The following is a 20,467-nucleotide window of genomic DNA, read 5'->3' on the forward strand; positions in this document are numbered from 1 at the left end:
ATCCTATCTAGAAATTCCCAAGTCTAATTCAACCTACCTTTGCAAATCTGTGTTACATTTTTTTAATTTTCTGTTCATTTTATGTCCTCCATTAGTAATTTCTTCAAATTTTGTTTTAGTTAATAATTTGCAACATCTCTTTTTCCTTCCCCTTGCCTGACAGCATTAGATTTCTTCTTGTCATTTTTCAGTAAGGCTCCAAAATTTAGAATCTTAAAATATACTGGTTTTTTAAAAACACTTTTTACTATGTCTGCATTTTCAAGTGCCAGTTTTCTCTCAATCTGATAGGTGAGTTATTAATCTATCCAGTTGTCTTTATTCATGAAGCCTTGCAGTTTGGCATGTTTGTGATCTCTGAGTTCTATTCTACAGTTTCAGGAAGTTCTGATAATATTAGTTCTTTTCCCCTTTGAAGTGAAATTAGAAGTGAGAAAAAGAAGGAGAATACCAACTGCTTGTATCTGTGTTGCCAAAATTGGAATGCAAAATAATCTTACATTAAATGCTTTGATGATCACTGGCACAAAAATGAGATTTTTCTTCTGCTTTTGCCTTTTTGATTTTGTTAATTTTATGCTTTTCAATGAGCCAAGATTCCCTTTACAAAACAAAACAAAACAAAACAAAAACATGTGATTGCCTCATGAAGATAATTCCATTGAATACTACGATGAATTTTAAAAACCAGAAAATATTGTAGCATGACACACTTAATAAAATGGTAGATCATGGAGTAGGAGATGGGAACTCTAACTTTTTACAAATCTCATAATCTTTCTGTACATAGCTAATAATGGTAATTAATTCTAATTTTTCCCCTAGAATTGGAAATACTACTGCAATAGTTGAAAGCAATTATGGAAAGACTGGTTTCAGCTTCATAATTAAAGCTAAATTCCACTTTTTGTATAAGGCTGGATTTTTTTTTTATATGAAAAATATAGAATGCCTTTCCAGATCTACCTCCTTACTTTTTCACAAAGAATTAATTTTGTGAGAAATTGCACAAAAATTTAGCACAGTGAAATCTAAACTATCCATGGGTAGATGATAACAGTTTTGGGTTAACTCTTCAGAGTCAATTCAGGTTTAGTAATATACTAGCTTCAAGCAATCTTGCAAGTTTCACGTGTTAAAAAGACCAAATGAATGGGCCCTGCTGGAGCAGAGCTGGCTCCATAAAGCTCAAATTATGATGTATCTGTATTATCAATTACATTGTGTCCTGCCTTACTGTAAGCCCATTGAGGCTGTGAACTTGGGAGCTTCTGAACGTATTTGCATTTTTTCCAATACCTCTGCCTGGGGACAGGCTGGCTTTCCTGAGACACTGGTTCTGGACATGCTTGTTTGAAGAAAAGGGGGAAGGATTAAATACGAGGCAGGGAGCCCCAGTAAGGGATATATGCTGTGTCACTGAGGGGGAGACTGGCTGGCCAGAGTCAGGAGTCTCCTGGTTATATTGTATTCATAACCAAGGAAAAAATGCCTCTTTAATGAGCAGATTCCTGTGCGCAGCAAATGTCAATGAGAAATTAATCACACATGTTTAATAGCTTACATGCTGGGGAGAAAATGAGAGAGGTAGATTGTGCATTTGTCTTCAGGGATGTCTTCAACTCTCTTGTGGAAAGAAAGCTTGAGGTAGGTTTTAGACACACTGTTGTTAGGTTTTAGACATCCTGATTGTCTCGGAAGGAGGACTGGGGAGAAGTTCCCTGACCTGTGTGATGCAGGAGGTGAGACTGGATGATCTGACAGTCCTGTGTGGCCCGAGGCTCCGTTGGTTCACGAAGCAGTCACTTTTTCATTTCAGTAGCGCTTCGCTCAGTTAACTTCGCTCATTTAACAATATTGCTCGGTACCTGTGTGACTCACTGGTAATGCATACTTGAGAAAGCATCCATTATTTGCAAAGCCTCGTTTGCTTTTTCATTTTGGCAGGATGTGAAGCTGGAAACAGATGATTGATGGCTTTTTCTGTTTATTTTCTAAAAGATGTCAAACAGCATATTTACTGACTCGACGCCTGCTGCAACTTGTTCGTTTGAACAGTGTAAACACATCCTAACAACCTTTAGTAATTGTGGGAAGAAAGACATCACGAATATAATGAAAACTGACAGCACTGATTTCCATTCCTGTAATTCTTTTATGCTTACAAAGACAAGCAGAGTATTTGGCTCAGGTGTTTTGGAGGTTCTAAAACTTCTAAATAAGAATTTATTGCTACTCATATTTCATATACACTACTTGCTTGGCTAAAAAAAAATTAGTATTTCATTCTTTATTTCTCAAATTACTTCATAGCCCCTTGTGTATATGCACATATAATTGTTGATATCCATAAGACACATTCCCTAGAATTTGAAAGGTGTTTAGTTACAGAGAAAATTGGCTAGGTGGTGTCATAACTTACATATGGATAAGGAGGCTTTATATGAAGCTTAAGTGAAATGTGGAGAAGTCTATATCATGCAAAAGAAATAGCATATAATGATTTATTCTGTGAATAAGTAAACAAAAAAATATTAGAGAGATTTGTCCAAGGATACAGACTGAGTTCAATTCTCTGCCACCTTTTCTTATGAACAAATCTTCTAAGAAAATAATGATTTTTAAAATACTATGAAAAGCTAGAAACATTAAGGGTAATTTGCATATTTTTTAGCTAGGAATAAATAGTTTCAGTGTAAACTAGTAAATAACATAGTGAGTTTTAGGGAAACAGGAAATTGAAATTGATTCAGTCTTATATAGCCCACATTTTTAGTCATCCCTGCCATGAAACATCAATTGAAAACCTGCCATACTCAACTTAAAGGTGTATTTACAGTTTTTATATTCTTTTTCCTCCTAAACATGCTAATCTTATTGAAAAAAAACTGTTCCTGAATATTAGTCCCACAATGACTGAAAACTTTAAAGTGTCAAGTTTAAATAATTTGCCGTGACTGATCTATTATTCTGCCAGCATCATCCCTGATCAAAGGTAGTTCCTTTCCTTCCCAAGTGTTTCTACTTTGAGAACACTGTATTCCTATATTGCCTGTGTGTGAACAGGATTCTCACTTTCATCCTTCATTTTATTAGGCTTATGATGCCTTTCAGACAAACACAACAAAAAAAAACTCCTTTCCTTTTATTTTCTGATCAAAATCCATCACTTCAGCACAGATGACCAGAACTGTATTTCCTTAATGCCTTATTCAGTGTAATTGGTACTTGCCCAAGACCATATTTCTCTTTACTGTGATCTTATCACAGTGGTGGAGTAAGATAATCTCACAGTGAGGTGGTAAATCTTTTTTCTCCTTCTCTCCCTAGTGATAATGATATCTGTTCAACAGCCATTTTTAGGCCATTTTGAGCTAATTGCAAGTGTGGAATAAGTGAATTTATTCCAGAGCAAAAATGCAACATGAGATTCAACATAATTATTAGAATTACTTTCTTAATAATGTAGAGAGCCTTTCTAGGATATAATTTCTGAATATTTTACAGCTTATTTAGTTTCATTAGGAATGTATGCAATTATGAATGCAATTATTTTGTTTACTGGGTTAGTGGTGAGGTAATGAAGATCAAGCTAAAAATGAGTTGTTTATGCTGAAATCAGATGTTCCAGTCATGTTCTCTATTAATATCAATACTTTATTCCTAAAACTCATTAACATCAGTGACACTGCTAGTGGTGTATATTATCTGTATGTACTTACTATGTGATCAGGGAGGGGAGGACACTGACCACTAGGAGAAAGAGCAATTTCAGGATGAGTGTAGAAACCACTGGTTTAGTCTGAATCCAATAGTAGTCTTTATGATATAAAATGTAAATAATGGGTACTTGGCTGATCCTTGCTAATCTCTCTTGATTCAGTATGTTTGGTTATATTCATACAATCATTCTACAGTATAAGAATTGTAAAGGCAATACAGTGCAGTATGGAAAACAGTGATCTTGGCCTTATGAATTATGAATGGCCTTGTGTGTGCTTTGTGCTTGACCCATGTTCCTACACTAACTCTTTCTTGAGCTAAATTCTAGTTTTAGAAGAAGTATTTCAACATATCTGGTTATGTGGTCTCTTCTAATAAGATTTGAAAAAATTCTTTGTGGTTCTTCAATAACTAGTTTTTGTGCTTGTTTTTTTTTTGCATGAAAACAATGTGGGTTATTAGTCACTTGGAAGTAGATGTTTGCTGGAGATTCTAATCCAGTGTTTTTTCAAAAATTGCATCAAAGCTACATATTTTATTGCTGTAATATGCATCAATGTGCAAGTGCTGGAGAACTGGACAAGGTCACCTGCATTCAAATAGTCTGGAATGTTGCTTTGACTTGCTAGAAATGTTAAATGTTAAAAATATTGATTGCATGCAGATTGATATTATTAGTAACACCAAGGAGAATATGAGAATCGTTTAATTAATCTGCTAATGGTCTGTGTAAATGAATGCAAAGCGGGAAAGAAATGTCAGCAGAATTTTCTGCATATCAAGATGTGTATTCACATGATTTTCTATCCATGTGATTCATAAACCTGGACAAAAAAATGAGAAAATAGAATTCCGGAAACCCTCACTGACCTTGTTAGCAGCTTTGTAAGTTCTCTGCAAACCTGGTTAATGTGACCATACATTTATGATTAGCAACAAGAGCTTTTTTAAGTAAACAAGTTCTAATAGCTAATGCTGAAGTTATCCTTAAAAATGCAGATTATGTAGTCGGACAAGTTGCTTTTACTGATTAAAATGTTTGCAAAAAATTCTGTTGGATTCGTCCCTTATCTCCTGTGATTTTTCCTGCAATCTTGTGCAATGATTTTTTAAATTGCAAACTAACTGTTGTTTAATTTCTCTGTAAGTACTTCAGTTACATTTGATTTACCTTTGTTGTTCCTTTCTTTTTTGAAGTCTTCTGAGTAGAATAAATGAGCTTCATGTCACTTGTAACTTTAGCATTTGTGCTTCTTTTAGGTGGGATTTTTAGTAGGCTTGTGTTAATTCTGTTATAAGATCCCTATTTCAGAATGCTGCTTTTCACTATGGTACTGAAAAGAATTCAGATTCACCTTTAGTGATGAACAGCAGGTAGAAAATCAGTTATTTGAATTATTATTATTTATTAGAAATTAGTCATATGAATTATTGTGGTTTGCATTTTTCTTATTTTTAAATATACCTAAAATGGAATATCTTATTTTGTTAAAAAAATTGGAATTTTTGACTGCTGCAAAAGGTATGAATTTTGCTGATGACAGTAATGAGTCAACTGGTGAGAAGACATTGCACTGACAATAACAAAAAAGGTCTTCACTCTCTGCTGTCTTTGTATATATGTCCTTGAAGAGAAAAAAACTTCCTTTCTAAAAGTTGAGCATCTAATACATGGATGCACTTGTTGTTTCTCAAATATTAAATCAAATAATATTTACAGTGACCACTGATGGTCTTGTGAATTATTTTCTGTTTTTAGTAATCTGGACATTCAGCTCTGTTTAGGTGTATTAAATCTTCATCCTTAACTCTTGAAATTTCTTTTACTTTAGAAATTTGTCAGTTTGCAGAATTCCCATTAGTTTCTGACATAGTTTTATCTTACTGTAAATCATATTTGTAATTAAAACAATTTTATGGTTTATATTCATATAGAGACCATGAATCAAGCAACACCTGCAAGAAAACTGGAAGAGGTTCTTCACCTTGCAGAACTCTGTATCGAAGTATTGCAGCAAAATGAAGAGCATCATTCAGAGGTGAGGCTGTAATTGCATTTGCTGTAGAGAATGGTTTGTTCGTGGATTTTTGCTCCTCTGATGCGAAGCAAGTCTGTCAAGAAACATTTTAGTTTTCCTTTCTGACATATGTTTAAGGCAGTTCACATTTACAGAGGAATAAGAGACTTGAAGCTTATGTAAAGTGAAGTGAAATGAAACTCTACTTCAATTCACCTGAATGAACTGTAAAATTAGAAACGAAAACTAAAGAGCATAAAAAAGAGAAAGCATCTTTGTGCTGGAGGTGCTGAAATGGTATGGAAAACATTCATAGCCTTATACAGTTTTTCTTTCCAACTTTTCACGTGATGTTCAAACTAGAAAGAAAATATAATTGAATGCTTGTTTTCATCATGCTGTATAGGTCTAGATTATAGATATAAAAATAATGATAGGTATAATAATCTCATACCCATTGCTCTTCTTTTGACTGGAAAAGTATGCTCTTAAACTGGTGCTTTTAAAAATGGCATTGTAAAGTAGAAGAAATGAAATAAAACAATATTATGTTTCTTACTTTCACACATATTTTGCTTCATGATACAAAAACCATAATAGCTAGAATTCTAGCACCTCTTATGTCAATGAATTACAAAACTTAACCTGGCCAGATACACCTTTATATATTATTGAAATTTAATTAATAAATACTGTTTTCTAAGGTTCAGGAAATTGTTTTTAAAATGTTCTCAAAAAACTCAATAAATATTTTTTTTAAATATACAAAGGGATAAACATTATTTAGTATATATAGTTATAAAATATGATCATTCAAAACATCTGGTTTTATATCACACTATGGAATCTGGGTTTTAGCTTACATCTGCCATGTGTGAACTTGTTATAGATGTTTTATCATATACTGAAAAAACAGCTGTTTTGATGATTTAAAATTAATTCCCTGGAGGTCCTGTTCTACACTACTGTTGCAACTGTGTTACAGTATAATGATTACTTAATAAAATATATGTATTGTGGTCTTTGTCTTTTGAGGACCTGCATGACTGTAAGAAAATTTGACTTATGTGGAAAAGAACACAGAAACAAAGCCAGATCAAATAATCATAAATGATTAAGCATCTCTGTTCAAAGATTGCATTCTATACTACTTATTTGCAGTCAGAGATGTGGTGTTTTTCAGAAGAATAAGTATAATGCATGTGTCTTCAGAAAAATTTATTCAGCAAAAGTTCGCAATCTAATCTAAGGTACCTTGAAAAGAAAAAAGATAATGCTTACGTTATTTTCCCCTTCCTTCATTCATGTAATACATGTTCAATTTCACTGAAATTTATAGGGCATACAGAATTTCAGTATTAAAATATATCTGAGAAAAAGATTGCCAAATTATACATTTCCTGCTTAAAACTGAATATTAAGTATGTAGACTTCACATCATAATGTATGCAAATGTTCAGTGTTTGATGCTACAGTTGACAAGGATCAGTAATCTGTAAAAAAATATATCACATTTTTTAATACTAGATTTTTTTTTTCTTTTTTTTTTTAATTCATAACATTTACAAATTTCGGGGATTCCCAAAGGGAAGAGAGGTATGTGATTCCTGATGAACTAAGCATTGTTTTGTTCTGCTCTTAGCATGGAACTGTGCATTGAACATGTAGCATAAACTGTTTTGATGTTTCTGGTGTTGCATAGCCACATTTATGTGCCTTCTAGAATCTAAGAACTCCATTCTTTCTTTAATCCAGGCAACGTTTCTGTTCTCCTAGAATGTGTGCCACCAATTGCTAATTGCTTTTAGACTATTATTATCCATAGCTGTTACATTTAGCTTTAACTTTTTTTTTTTATTCTTCTTTTTTGTTGCCCAAGTAATGATGCATAGCTCTTGAGAGAGAGTCAGAAGAATTTCTGTCTGGGTTCAAAGTGCCATTTACAATACGGAAGAAAATAAAGAGAAAATGTGCTCATTTTCTAGTTTTGGTTTTGCTTTGTTTTGAAATTTTGGCAATATTTTCTGAAAAGAGTTTTGATTGCTTAGAAGGGTCCCCTGCCGGTGCCTATATACATTTTTTATCTTCATGTAGCTATTTTCTAGAGCAAGAATTCTGTTCCTTTAATGAATTCCTACTTAAATAGGTTCATTAATAAAAAAATTCTTCCAGTTTGATGAAACGGAAAGACTCAATTTCAAACTCTTGCCAAAGTTTTTGAAGCATCATCTCTCCTCCTTACTTTGGTGCCAGTTGTAATCCTTCAGTCCTACCACTGGAACACACAAAATACTTTTCAGCAATAGGAGGAGATGCTCAGCATTTCTTTAAAACCTTTTGCCAATTCATCATTTCTGCATTTGCCCCATGCCAGAGAGAACTACAGGCAGTCATCAGAAAATCCATGATGCAAAAACATATTTGTAGACCACTTTACAGAAGTTGTCTTTTGTTTGAAACCTTTCAGACCTGACTACATAAATCTGCGCCACCCAGGGCCTACATTCCATAAACGCAAGTGAAGATTTCTCTGAATTTATTTGAAGCTGGGGGAACTCAGCTCTTGTGTAGATCAAGCTGGATATGTTCCATGCTGGTAACTCAAAAATATTCAAAATTATATATTCAAAATGAGTGGTATAAGTATGAAAGCAATGGCATCTTCCTGTGTTTCATGTGTAGGCATTTCTCACTATCATATGTTCTTATAAACTCTGAGCAAAACACTCTCAGTAGGATTTGATGTTCATCCTTTTCATAAACTCCCTCCACCTTTATCTTTAACTTCAGGATCACAAAGCTCCCCCTGATCCAATGCTCAGGTCCAATGCTGACATTTAAAAACTTAGGTTTATGTGACGGTAAAAAGGTAGAATAGTTATATGCCTTTAATGAAGAGCTGGCTTTACTTGCTGATGATACTTTTCATAGATTTGTTTTCTTCATTAAGGATGTCTAAGAATATAAATTCTTGATAGAAAACTGTTCCACCATGTTAAGTTACTGAAAATTAGTATATACAGTAGTGAAATTCTTAAGATTTATAGCATCTGCACAAGAAAAAATGGATGTCTTCCTCAGAAGAATCTGACACCCTTAAGGCAAAAATAGGAATTAAAATCACTCTCTAGCTGTTAAAATACCCCCTCAGACTTCAAGTAATAAAATTTCACAATAAACCATTCTTTTTGATTATCAAATGAATGAAAAATGTATTCATAAGGATTTATTTTTAAAATAAATTCATCTGATTTAGAATTTAATTAAATCAAAAGAAATGTATGCAGTCATTTTTTGAAGAGTAAGGCTTTCATGCTTTTCTTTGCTCTCTGGAAAAAAAGGCATTTATACTCTCTTTTTTGATTTTTTTGGTGTTATATTTTTATTCTGATCACATCACCTTTCTCGCAATAATCTGTTTGATTTCTTAGTTTTTTTGATGCAAAGTTTTATAAAATATTTTCACATTTTTCAGTTAGCCCATTCTTCCTCCCCAAATGACGTGACATGACATACTCAGATGTGTTCTACCATAGACAGAACACATCTCTTGGCTTTGGCTTGTTTTTAGTAATTCTATTTTTTCATGTTTGCAGGCATTCGCTTGGTGGCCAGAATTGTTGGCTGAGCATGCAGAGAAGTTTTTGTCTCTATATTCTGTTGATATGGATTCAGCACTTGAGGCACAGCCACAAGACTCCTGGGACAGCTTCCCACTTTTCCAGCTGTTGAATAATGCCCTCAGAAATGACAGTAAGATCTTAATTTTTTTTACATACTGTTTGCATAAGATTTTTCAATGTACCCACACCTTAGAAATGTGTTTCTAAACAGGATAATGCTCAAAATAAAAGTGACAGTGCCTGTTTTTATGCTACATGTCCTGGTGTTCCATTTCCTGCAAGCTGAGCAGTTTCTCTCTATCCTTGCACCATTCTAGTCCTTATTCTGGCAGTGCATTAACAACTTGGTATTCACAAATTGCTTAGTTTTGTATCAATTATGTACAAGTATTAGAAGAGGTATTGGTAGTTTGCTTTTAATCTATATTGCTTAAATAAAGTTGTAGTTTCTATTTCCTTCTAAGCCTTCTAAACAACTTTCATGCTAGTTATGTTTATAAAGGTATAGTAGTGTTAGCATGAATGGAATAAAATACAACAAATGTTCTGTTTGGATCCTTTATTGGACAAACTGCAATTTCAGAAACTTATTAAAATTGCCGTGATGGCAATTGAGAAGGTTGCTGAAAAGGGTGCGGGAATTTTTCAGTTTTGCTGCAGATCTCAGAAGAGCTGGGCTCCTGAAAGGTGGATTGTGCACTACTTTAAGTGGTGTCTGATCATCTAAAGTCCAGGCTAAAAATCTGAAGCCTATATTCAGATGGGATATTCAGCCTATTTCCCTACCATCATATATTTTCAGTTTAGGAAGCACATCTCTAGTTGTGATGTTACATGTGCTTTAAACAATTCTTTGGTTTCTGAAAACTGGGTAGGTACTTTAAAGTAGTCTTACAACAAGGATTTGTGACACCAGTTTTAACTTTATTGTGTCATTTGTGTTCCTTTGAGCTTGGTTCCAACCTGAGAGAAGTGTTAGAAACAAACAAGGATTGTCCTCACATGCAAGAGATTGCTAAAAGGCTGCTGATTTTTCTTTCCTTAAATGGATAATAATGCTAAATTACTAGAATAGACTTAAGAAAGACAATTTGTGAAAACTTCCATGTTAAAGCAACTATTACAAGTATTGTAAAACTTTAACTGAAGGACATGAAACAACTGTTTTATGAAATATCACACCTGTATACCAATTTCAGTAATTCCCTAATGGTAATAGATATATTGAATAACAGTTTTGGCAGGTGAAAGCCATCTGGAAAATTACACACTTTTTCTTTTTCCAGAACTGCTGTAAAGAAACCATGGAAATTAGTCACCTATTAATCAGTGGACATGTTAGCAAGTGGCAAGTGACCATTCTACCAAGAAGTGATTCCCAAGTGGAACATACCTCAGTGCTTATTCTTTAATTACCAGCCTTTTCACCTTGTAACTGCATTAAAAGCATTAGCAAGAGTTTCCCATGCTTATATAATCAATTTTGCAGTCTTCCAAGGTAAAATAAATAATTCTGACTTTACCCTAAGTGAAAATCTTTTCCTGAAAACTATCACATTCATAAAGATATATTTAGAAAAAAATTTAAAAAGGGAAAAACTGGAATGTAGTCTCATGAGGATAAAAAGGCTAGTGTTAATAATTAACAAGGAGAGTGAAGTGGAGTAAATTAGCCATAATAGAGCCCACAGTGACTGGCAAAGTCACCTCTCATTATCAAAAAACTCATTAGGAAATGAAGAGGTGGAAATCCCACTGGGTTATTCTCACTCTCTGGCTATATCAGAGATTACTTTTCAGACTTCTTTCAAATGAAGAACAGTTAGGTCACCATATTGCATATTAGGTTAATCTTCACTGAAATTTGGAGGACTGACACCTGCATGTTATTCTATCTTGAGAGCATTAAATGAGCTCTAAATCTTTGGTGCATGAATCAGTTTTCACATAAACCTGACATCAGAGAACTCCTAACAATAAAGAAACAATCTTACATTTACACTATTAAAGAAAACTTGCATGTGAAACTATTTTTATAACTATGTCACTAAAGTATAATAAAATAACTCTGAGATCATGAAATTTGATATTCATGTATATTCAAATAATAGTGAATGTGCTATTTTACAGGGTAAAAAAACATTGTACAAGATTCAAGGTGAATACTGCAAAGTCAATATTCAATTAACAATGAGAAAAAAATACATTTTCCAATATGGTGTATTATTTTTTATGGAGACAGGGGAGAATGGGGAAGTCCTAGCTGAAGCTTCTCATTTCTTTCATGAAGGACTCCATTTTTTGTCACCTTAAGACTCTCCATTTTTTCTGACCTTATTCCACAAGGAAGAGTACATCAGTAATTGCATTCCCATTTAGTCTAACTGAAAAACTTTCAAAAATGGAGGGAGGAGGATGATCTTCCCATCTTGTAAAATATTTCAGCTGTTCTCATGAGAGAACAGCTTTCATGAGAACATCTAAGTGATAACATCTAACATCTCTCTGCTAAATACAAAAAGTGATTTAAAAATTACATTCATTGTGGAGATGAATAATAAAGATAAATTTCTTGTGTTTTTTTCAAATTGAAAAAATATTTGAAAAAAATATTGTAGCTGCTTTTATAATATACATTTTAATGATCTTCAGAGTTGCTATTGTGCACACACAATTATGTCTGACTCTGTAAAGCTTTGCAGATTGTACAGTGATAGCAGTACTCTGCATCTCTCTCTCTAGGACAGCAAAATTATTTTTTACAGAATTAAATGTTCGTAAAGGGAAGAAGAACATAGTTGTCCCAGGATTGTCTCTTATTTTCTGTAATGAACATGTTACTTTTTGTCCACAGAGCCTATAAATTATGTTTGAAGGGGCCTTCTTTAGAGGGCTATTTGCATTCTGTAGTTGTTTAATTATTCAGATTAATCTGGTTTTTAGTGCCCAAAAGACAGACATATTAATTCCTCTTCATTTAATGTGGTGTGAGAGAGATCTTTTAGTGGCATATGCCTAGTTAGATGAAGTGTCTACATATTTTGCTTGTTACAGAAGTTTTTCAACTCTATATTCAGTATTCTGATAATTTCCTTACCAAGTTTTCTCTGCAAGTGTCACTTGCTGACACTTTGTCCTGTGCTATTGCTCAGCACTATTGCATTTCTACCTTGGCATGCACCAGTCAAAACCAGGAGTATTAGAAACGTGCCTCATAATCTTCATTCTCCTTCAAGTATTACTCAGTAGAATGTCTGTGCATCTGCTCTAACTCTGCCACATTCTGCTCTAATGGGCAGAGAGTGGATGAAGCTGATTTAGAAAAACCAGCATGTTGAGTGTTAGCCTTTTGAAAGCCATTGCCATAATTATGGTTATTGACTTAAACAGGAATTCTCTGATACACTTTTTTCCACTACTGTTGTTAGTAGCAGAGTGACAAACACCACCAAATACAAAATCGTCATCTTCCTGCTTTGTTACAAACTGTGTACTACTTTTGGACTAGAATTTATGTATAACATTGTACCCCCTCTTAAACTAGAGGGTAGAGTTAGAAAACAACTTGGATTTAAGGTAATCAGAGCAAACTGTATACCCTCCCCAGTACCTCGAACTTTGCACTTCTCATTCATTGTTGTCATGGTTTGACACTGGCACAATGCCAGTGCCCCCATGAAAATGCAATCTCTCAATTGAATGTTGTGAAATGCAATCGAGAACAGAGCAAAGCAGGCCCAAGCTTAATACCAGAAAAAAACTTTATTAAGCTACTACTATAAAAGAAAAAAAAGAAAGGAAAAAAAAAACACACACAAAGATCAAAATGAAAACCTTGCAAAGCATTCCTCCTCCCACCACCCAACTCCAACAAACCACAGTGAGACACAATCGGGACCCCAATCAGGTTTCCACCCTCCAGACAATCAATACTCAGTCCATCGAGGGAACAGAGTCTCTCCTGTGCCACAGACCCCCCAAGAAAACACAGCTCCACATCCTGTGTTTCCATGTCACACATGGCACCACTCGGAGAAAAGTTTGCTATGGTGACCCTTCTCCTTTCCATGCACAGTGCTCTCACCACCAATGCATGGATGGACAGACTGCTTTTAGGATTTTTCCTTTCAAGGATGTCCTGCCAAGAGGGGAGAAAACAGTTCAGTTTTTCATTTTTTTGGGACCACAGTGCCCCCCATTTCCCCCTGGGAAATGACATGCTGACTCTAGGAAAAGTCCTAAGATGTGCCTGTATTAGTAAAAGCAATAGAAGCCTCACCGCTTCTGTGCTACACAGGCACAGTAGATTCATTTCCTATTGTTAGAGATGAAACCTCATTTCAGTGCTGAATCACTAGACTTTAGATTCATCTTTGATATTTTTTTTTATATTTTAATATATTTCCTAATATGGGAAAAAAAAAGTAATTTTTTTTTCTTCAATTACAATATTTCAAGAATATCAAGTTCAGGGTTCTGTTTCTGTTCCCCTAATGTGTTTTCCTTTAATATTGCCTATGCATTACCTTGCTCTGGCATAGGCTTTCATTTTATTGTTGTTTGTGTGAATATGCATAGCTCTTATGATGGTTCATATGAAAAGGGTGTGGGGTGTCTATATTTAAAAGACAATAGAGGATTAAGCTCCATAGCTTTGAAGACAAGTGGTAGTTGAGGGATCTGAAGTGTGGCGTTTCCTGAAGGATCTCTTGTTTTCCATCTGCTTTGATGCACATGTGGTACCTTTTGGCAAGATCAATTTTAATCATAGGGTAGGGTGCCATGAGTCTGATCATACTCAGCTACATCACTTGTCTCTGTGCTCTGAGTTCTTTCCCTGCTCTGCACTGATCCTTGATGGAGATGTCCAGATGGGTAAATCAGAGCTGCCAAGTCCTGAACCCTGGGAAAACAGAATGCTTATGGAGCTGTTGATCCAAGACAGTTTTCTTGTGAGTGTGTACTGACATACAGAGGGAATTCCATGGAAGTGAAGTGTAAGTCTTGGCATAATTTTGGCAAATTTCACTACCCTGTAAAGACTGGTGTCATGATCTCAGGAAAGTGATTCAGCTTTTGAAGTTGAACACCTTTATTGCCTGTGACTTCTTAAAATTTCATGCTGACTTTGAAATAACAAGTCACCTTCCTGCCCATGAGGCTTCGTTACTGTAATTCCCAGAGCACTGCTTGTAGCAGAGCATTTCTGTGGTGTGCTCAGAAAACACTGAACTACAAGCTTATCCCTTCAAGTAACTGTGATTGCCTGATTAATTGCAGTTCTTCACTTCTACAGTGGTTCACTATAAAGCAGCAAGATTGATTTAATTGGCACAGTTGTATTCTTGTATTTTTCAGCTCAAAGTTGCCTTGAAAACTCAGTCTAATATGCAAATGGATATCAGCAACCTTTTGTTTCTCAAAGGCAGTGCTCATCAGCTGTTTCCTGTGCAACCTTTGTATTAATATTCAAATCCTCCTCAGTCATTTTTGTTGCTGGTAAAAGGTGCTGTAGTTTTAAAATATATAAAACAATAATAAATAGAAAAAAATAACACTGTTTTGAATACCTGATATATGCATAATAAGCCAGAACTAACTAGTTAACAATTATTTTGAGGAGCAGCGTGAATAATGGATCATGTTTGTAATGGACTCACAGGTACTCTCAAGGGTGGATTCTCAAGTGTTTAATAAAGAGATGATCCTATACCTCTGCCTTTTTCTCAGTGGAAACCCTAATAATCTCTGCCTGCTACCTAGCTGCCTGTTTTTATAAAACTTCATGTATCTGATATTTCCACACCTGTGTCTAAAATGGTTGGAAATTAACTGAAAGTTTCAAAATTCTTAGCAAGAAAGGCACAAAACTTAAAACCAGAGAGAGCTGATCACATAATATTGTTTCCTCAGGTAATAGTGATTGATACAATATTTCCTATTACTCTACAAGGATGTTTTCAAGAAAATAGTTTTTTGCTTTCAGATCATTTTATTCAAGGAAAAAAGTAACACAGTGTCCAGACATTCAGCAACAAGGGCACTTCCTTGCAGTACAAGTAGCAATAGCAGACAGAAACTTGATGGCATGATTTCCCCATAGTCTCCATCTCTCCCATGTTCAGTTTGGGCTGCACATCATTCAGGAATGGAAGGCAAAGTAGTTTCTGGAAGTTACAGAAATTGCATGGAGTGGCATTGATAGTAGAAAAAAAGGGATTGTAATTTTAAAGGATGGTGTCCATGGTGAGCCTTGTGATCCAACGAAGAGGAGGAAGCCTCCTCAAAATGTGGTTTTGGTGCCCATCCAATTATACAAGAAGCTTGTATGCTGGAATAGGTGGGAGGAGAAACCCACAAAATAATTTAAAACTACAGAACATGGACAAGAGAAAACAAAGGTTACCAAGGTCATGAAATTTTTCTCAGTGGCTGAGCTTCTATGATTTCCATATGCACATGGGAATACCCTCATAGGGTCTTGTAACAGTGCTAGATTAAAGGGTGACTGCAGACACACTCAAAACATGAAACATGTATTCTTTTGGTGGGATAGGATATTAGTGTGCTAAGAGTTAGCATTTGCTGAAAGAGCACTTCAGCAAATACAGGAACAAGCAGGAGTGATGGCAAACTAATTTTCAGATTTTTAGCATGTTCAGTTTGCATGTATATGCAGTCTTTCATGTAGTAAGTCCCATCTGTGAAGTAGGTAATATTCTACTGCTTATGAATGGCATTCAAATACTTTTTTTTAACTTGTTCAGGTATTTTTGTCCTGTCTTGGTGTAGAAGTAATGAACAAAAATGCTAATGTTTAGATTCAGTTAAGCATATTATTAATTTTAAGAAGATGCAAAAAGGTTCTGGTTCAGTAAATAATTTCAGTGTTTACCTACTTTCCATTACACTGACAGTTTGAAATGTACTACATTGGCCTTATGGAACGCTTCATTTATCTTTTCTGAACTGTGTTTCTTACAAAGTTGTATCTTATTAGTATAATGCCTTTGTGTACTAAAAAATTTTAAGATACACTTCTTCCTGTAACAAAAGGTCTGACATTTTTGTCTCTCATTTGTTTTTTAAAGCACTTTTGTGCAATGGAAAGTTTCACAAGCACTTGCAAGAAATTTTTGTTCCCATGGTCGTCCGCTACATTGATCTCATGGAATCATCAATTGCTCAGTCCATTCACAGAGGTCTTGAACAAGAGTCATGGCAACCTGTCAAGTAAGTGCTTTTTACAAAATCTGAACAAAGCACCTGCTTATAGTTTTCTTACTAATAAGGGGTTCTCCCCTGTTATCCTCTAAATATTCTATTTTTTATTGTATTCCTACATTGTTTATTTCTTCACAGGAGCATCACCAACAGTCTTCCTAATGTAGCTCTTCCAAAAGTTGCAAGTTTGCCTCTTAATCTTCCACAAATACCTAGCTTTACTACACCAACCTGGATGACTTCTTTGTATGACTCCACGTGTGTATTCTTCAATAACTTTCTGACTGTATGTCAGCTCTGCATGGCCTTGCTAGTGTTCTGTGCAGCTGTATTTGGATTGCATGGTGTTTATCCTCTCTTAGTTGGAAATTGTTGTTTCTTGGGAGTGAGCCAAGCATGGACTGTTAGTGAGTTCGCTTTCTAGTGCATTAAAATATAGCAGTCTTAAACCTAATAACTTAGAAAATCAACTTTGCAAAGATCTGCCATAGCAGGAATGATATTTAATACTCTAAACAACCTAATGAGTCTTTTTAATTAATAAGCAGTGGGGAACCTTCTGGATGATTGATTCTAGATTGTGGTTTTGTAAAATGAGGCAGCCCATTATATTTTTTGCATGGGTTTGATTAACTCATTTTATATTGGTTTGGAAAGTTGTTGATTGTAAATATTGTCATCAGATTAAATAACCATGCTACATGAAAATAGTAAAATGTTAATAAGTACCAAGGGTAGAAGTACATCCCTTTCTTTGTCTACTTGAAAAAAAAACTTTCTTTGTGATTTTTGCCCAACATTTCAGTGGTTTGTGGAAATAATCCCATAGTTACAGGTCTGATTTCTGTCTGAGGACACATTAATTTTTGTCAGAGAAAGGCTCAAGAACCTTATTTTAGCAAAAGTTTCATTAGGAAAGCATGAATATGAAAGACTTCAAAAAACACACATTCAAAACACGTGTTGATAATACCATTTCAAGACAAGTGTTGTCTTTTCAAGTTTCGTGACAGATTCCTAAATAGCATTAGATCTATTTCTGCAAGAGTCATAGAATACCATGTTAAAAGGACCTCAAGGATCATCTCATCCAACTTTTCTTGGCAAAACCATGGTCTAGGATGGCCTAGTGCCCTGTCCAGAAAAATTTTTAAAATGTGCAGTCTTGGGAAATCCACCATTTCCTCTGGGGGAGATTATTCCAATGGCTGACTGTCTTCATTGTGAAAAATTTCCTCTACTTTCTAATCAGAAACTCCCCAGAAGTAACTCAAACCCATTATCCCTTTTCTTTTTCATGTGACTCCTTGTAAAAAGGGAGTAATATATTATCATTGTTGTTCTGCTGTTAATTCCCCTAAAAAGTGACAGAATTCCTCTTAATCCTTGGCTTTGGTACCTTTTGTATTTACTATAATAATGCTAGGTTTCTCCTGATGTGCTTATGCAAGTCATTTCAGCTTTGAATACAAACTAATTGGCCTTCTGGAACTCAAATTCCTTTCTGTTATCCCCAGGTTTTCAAAGGTCACTTTATTTCCAAATAATAGCTTTCAGAGTTAAGAATTGCTAATCTTGGATGTGCTCTTGTAGTCTGCTTTCTAGCACCCTCATCCAGTAAAAATAAATTGTATAGATGAAATTTCATGTATTTTGAATACTGAATTTATAATTAATACAGATTCTAGTTGGAGCATTATAGTAGTAGATATTTCCTAAATGAAGGGGTTCGTGCAGCAATATATCTAGACTGTTGTCAAAACATGTGCAAACATAGTAAAATTCAGCCATGGGCTCATCCCCCTTGCACATGTTCTTGTATTTAGTTTCATGGTATATATGACGCAGTATGCACAAAATCCTAAAACAACCAGGGAGGTGTTCATAGCACTTGGTGAGCAGTGAGGTTGACATGCTGTAAACACTTGCCAGAAATAGCTATCATTCTGCTGCTTTTCAAGAGAAGGAGGATTGAGCAGTATCTCTTACTGTGGTTGTGACCTTTGTAAGGCCATCACCCCCTTTCAGCCACTCCACACAGCATTCTAGGAGATCTGCCATGATGCTGGCTCTGATGGAGGTACCTCTTAAAGTTCTTTCCCCAAAACGTGGAGCTTTGAGGTTATATTTATAAAATGTGTATGAATTGACAGTCTCAATTGCAAGCAGCATTAAGTTACCTTTATAATACTTTGGTATTCAGGCAATATTTTAAGAATCAGCCTTTCTGCATTCTGATAGAGCCAAGTAAATTGTCATAATGGTCACGTATTTGGGTAAAAAAAAAAAAGGCAAAAACACTGCAAGTCACTTGTCCCTCCTCCCATGCTAAGGAGTATCCTTTTTCCTCCTGGTAACGGTGACTCAGTTTCTGGCAGAGGAAATGACTATTATGTCATAGAAAGGAGGAAGGTTTTATTTTTCTCCCTCTTCTCCCATCCCATCTTTTTCAGGAAGAACACACTTGCTAGTTAAATTCTTCAACAAGGAGTAACCCAATACCTTTGCTCCAATACTTCTAGAGCTTCCTGACAGTTTTCCCTTTCAGTGTGATGAAGACCCCAGCTTAGATGGACTAGAGGGGTATACATACACTCAGCAGAGTCATCTGATTCAGGAGCATGAGTGGACTCCTCTCCACTGCTTCCCCCAAGTCTTTCTTTCCCAGTTCACAGTGCTCCCTCCTCCTGGCCACAAAACTGATGATTTGGCAAGAAGATGACTTCGTATATCACAGAGGTCTGCAGGACTTTCCTCCTTCTCTTTGGAAGTGATGATTTTGGCCAATTAATCATTATCAATTTAAAATACACAATGAAGAATCCAGAGTCAAAAAGAATGAGAATGAGTGGTCTATGAGCCAACTGTGTCAAAGGTTTGCTGAAGTCCTGTGTCTCTTCTATCTGTAATAGAAAAAGAATTATTAGTCTCCAAACTTTACTAAGGTTTGTGTCCATGTTCTCAAGCTCATGTTTAAGTATATTCATATTCAATAGAGCTATTATGTGCCTACCTGAGAATTTTGTTGAAGAGAAAGAAGTGAACAGATATTCACAGTTGAGCATCCATTTGTGTGCTTTATTGATGAAAATAGATTTTCTCCATTTTCACTTTAAAGTTGCTACAATTCTCTTGAACATTACTAGAAAAGACTGATTATATTTTGTCCTTGATCATTTGTTTTGCAGCAATAAATATATGCTACTTATAACCGCATTTAGGAAGATCATTATCTTTTTCACTTCTTTTTGGGCATTGGAAAGTGCAATATGAAAAGGGGAAACTTATGAGTAGTAGTCTGTTTTTCTTGATTGGTCTCTGGAGAAGATAACTCAGAGGACACATTGGCTAGACATGCAGAGCACTGTGAATTACTCTTCCATTTGGCTGAGGATAATCTTAAAGAGCAAAAAAGTTTGAATATTCTGTAAAAGCTTTCAATCAGCCACAATGAGTTTTTCCTTACTTATTCATTAATTCAAATATACTATTTTAAATGGCTCGTCATATTTTAATTTTGTTTTGTGTCTTCTGGACCTGGCTTTTAAGTTAGATATGTGGGTAATTTTAATTGTTTATGGGTTAATTTATAGATTATTCTTTTCAGTGCAGATATAACATAGTTTCCCTAACCAGAAATATTGTAGATACACACCTGAGGTTGTCTGTTGCTATCTCACGCCAGTCTAAAACATCATCAGCTTCTGGAAAATTAAAGGCTGGGGAAACCTGGAATAAGAAATGTGTTTATAGGAGAATAGTTCTGTCTTGTCTTCCACCCAGAAAAAGCAACATCAAAGGAAATGTGTCATCTATATTCTTCCTGCTATAGCTCAGCTATAATGAGTGATGGGAGAGACAAAGCTGGGGAAGTCACAG

At 35.0% G+C, this 20,467-nt stretch overlaps 1 protein-coding gene across 13 annotated transcripts in view; it reads left to right on the forward strand.

The window, feature by feature from the left end:
* The window catches only part of CADPS2 (calcium dependent secretion activator 2), a 281,026-nt gene that overhangs the window by 215,738 nt on the left and 44,821 nt on the right, over positions 1-20,467 (forward strand). For 9 of the 13 annotated variants that reach the window (XM_085568961.1, XM_085568954.1, XM_077783432.2 and 6 more), the window contains 4 exons: positions 5,659-5,762; positions 9,338-9,494; positions 16,456-16,597; positions 16,727-16,846. In XM_085568961.1, the coding sequence (XP_085425087.1) occupies positions 5,659-5,762; positions 9,338-9,494; positions 16,456-16,597; positions 16,727-16,846 (523 nt within the window). The remainder of the gene's footprint in view (positions 1-5,658; positions 5,763-9,337; positions 9,495-16,455; positions 16,598-16,726; positions 16,847-20,467) is intronic. The other 4 variants (XM_085568957.1, XM_077783433.2, XM_085568958.1 and 1 more) reach the window with 1 other exon arrangement.

Source organism: Lonchura striata, chromosome 1A (genome assembly GCF_050655825.1).
Source record: "Lonchura striata isolate lonStrDom1 chromosome 1A, ASM5065582v1, whole genome shotgun sequence".
In the NCBI taxonomy this organism is placed as follows: domain Eukaryota; kingdom Metazoa; phylum Chordata; class Aves; order Passeriformes; family Estrildidae; genus Lonchura; species Lonchura striata.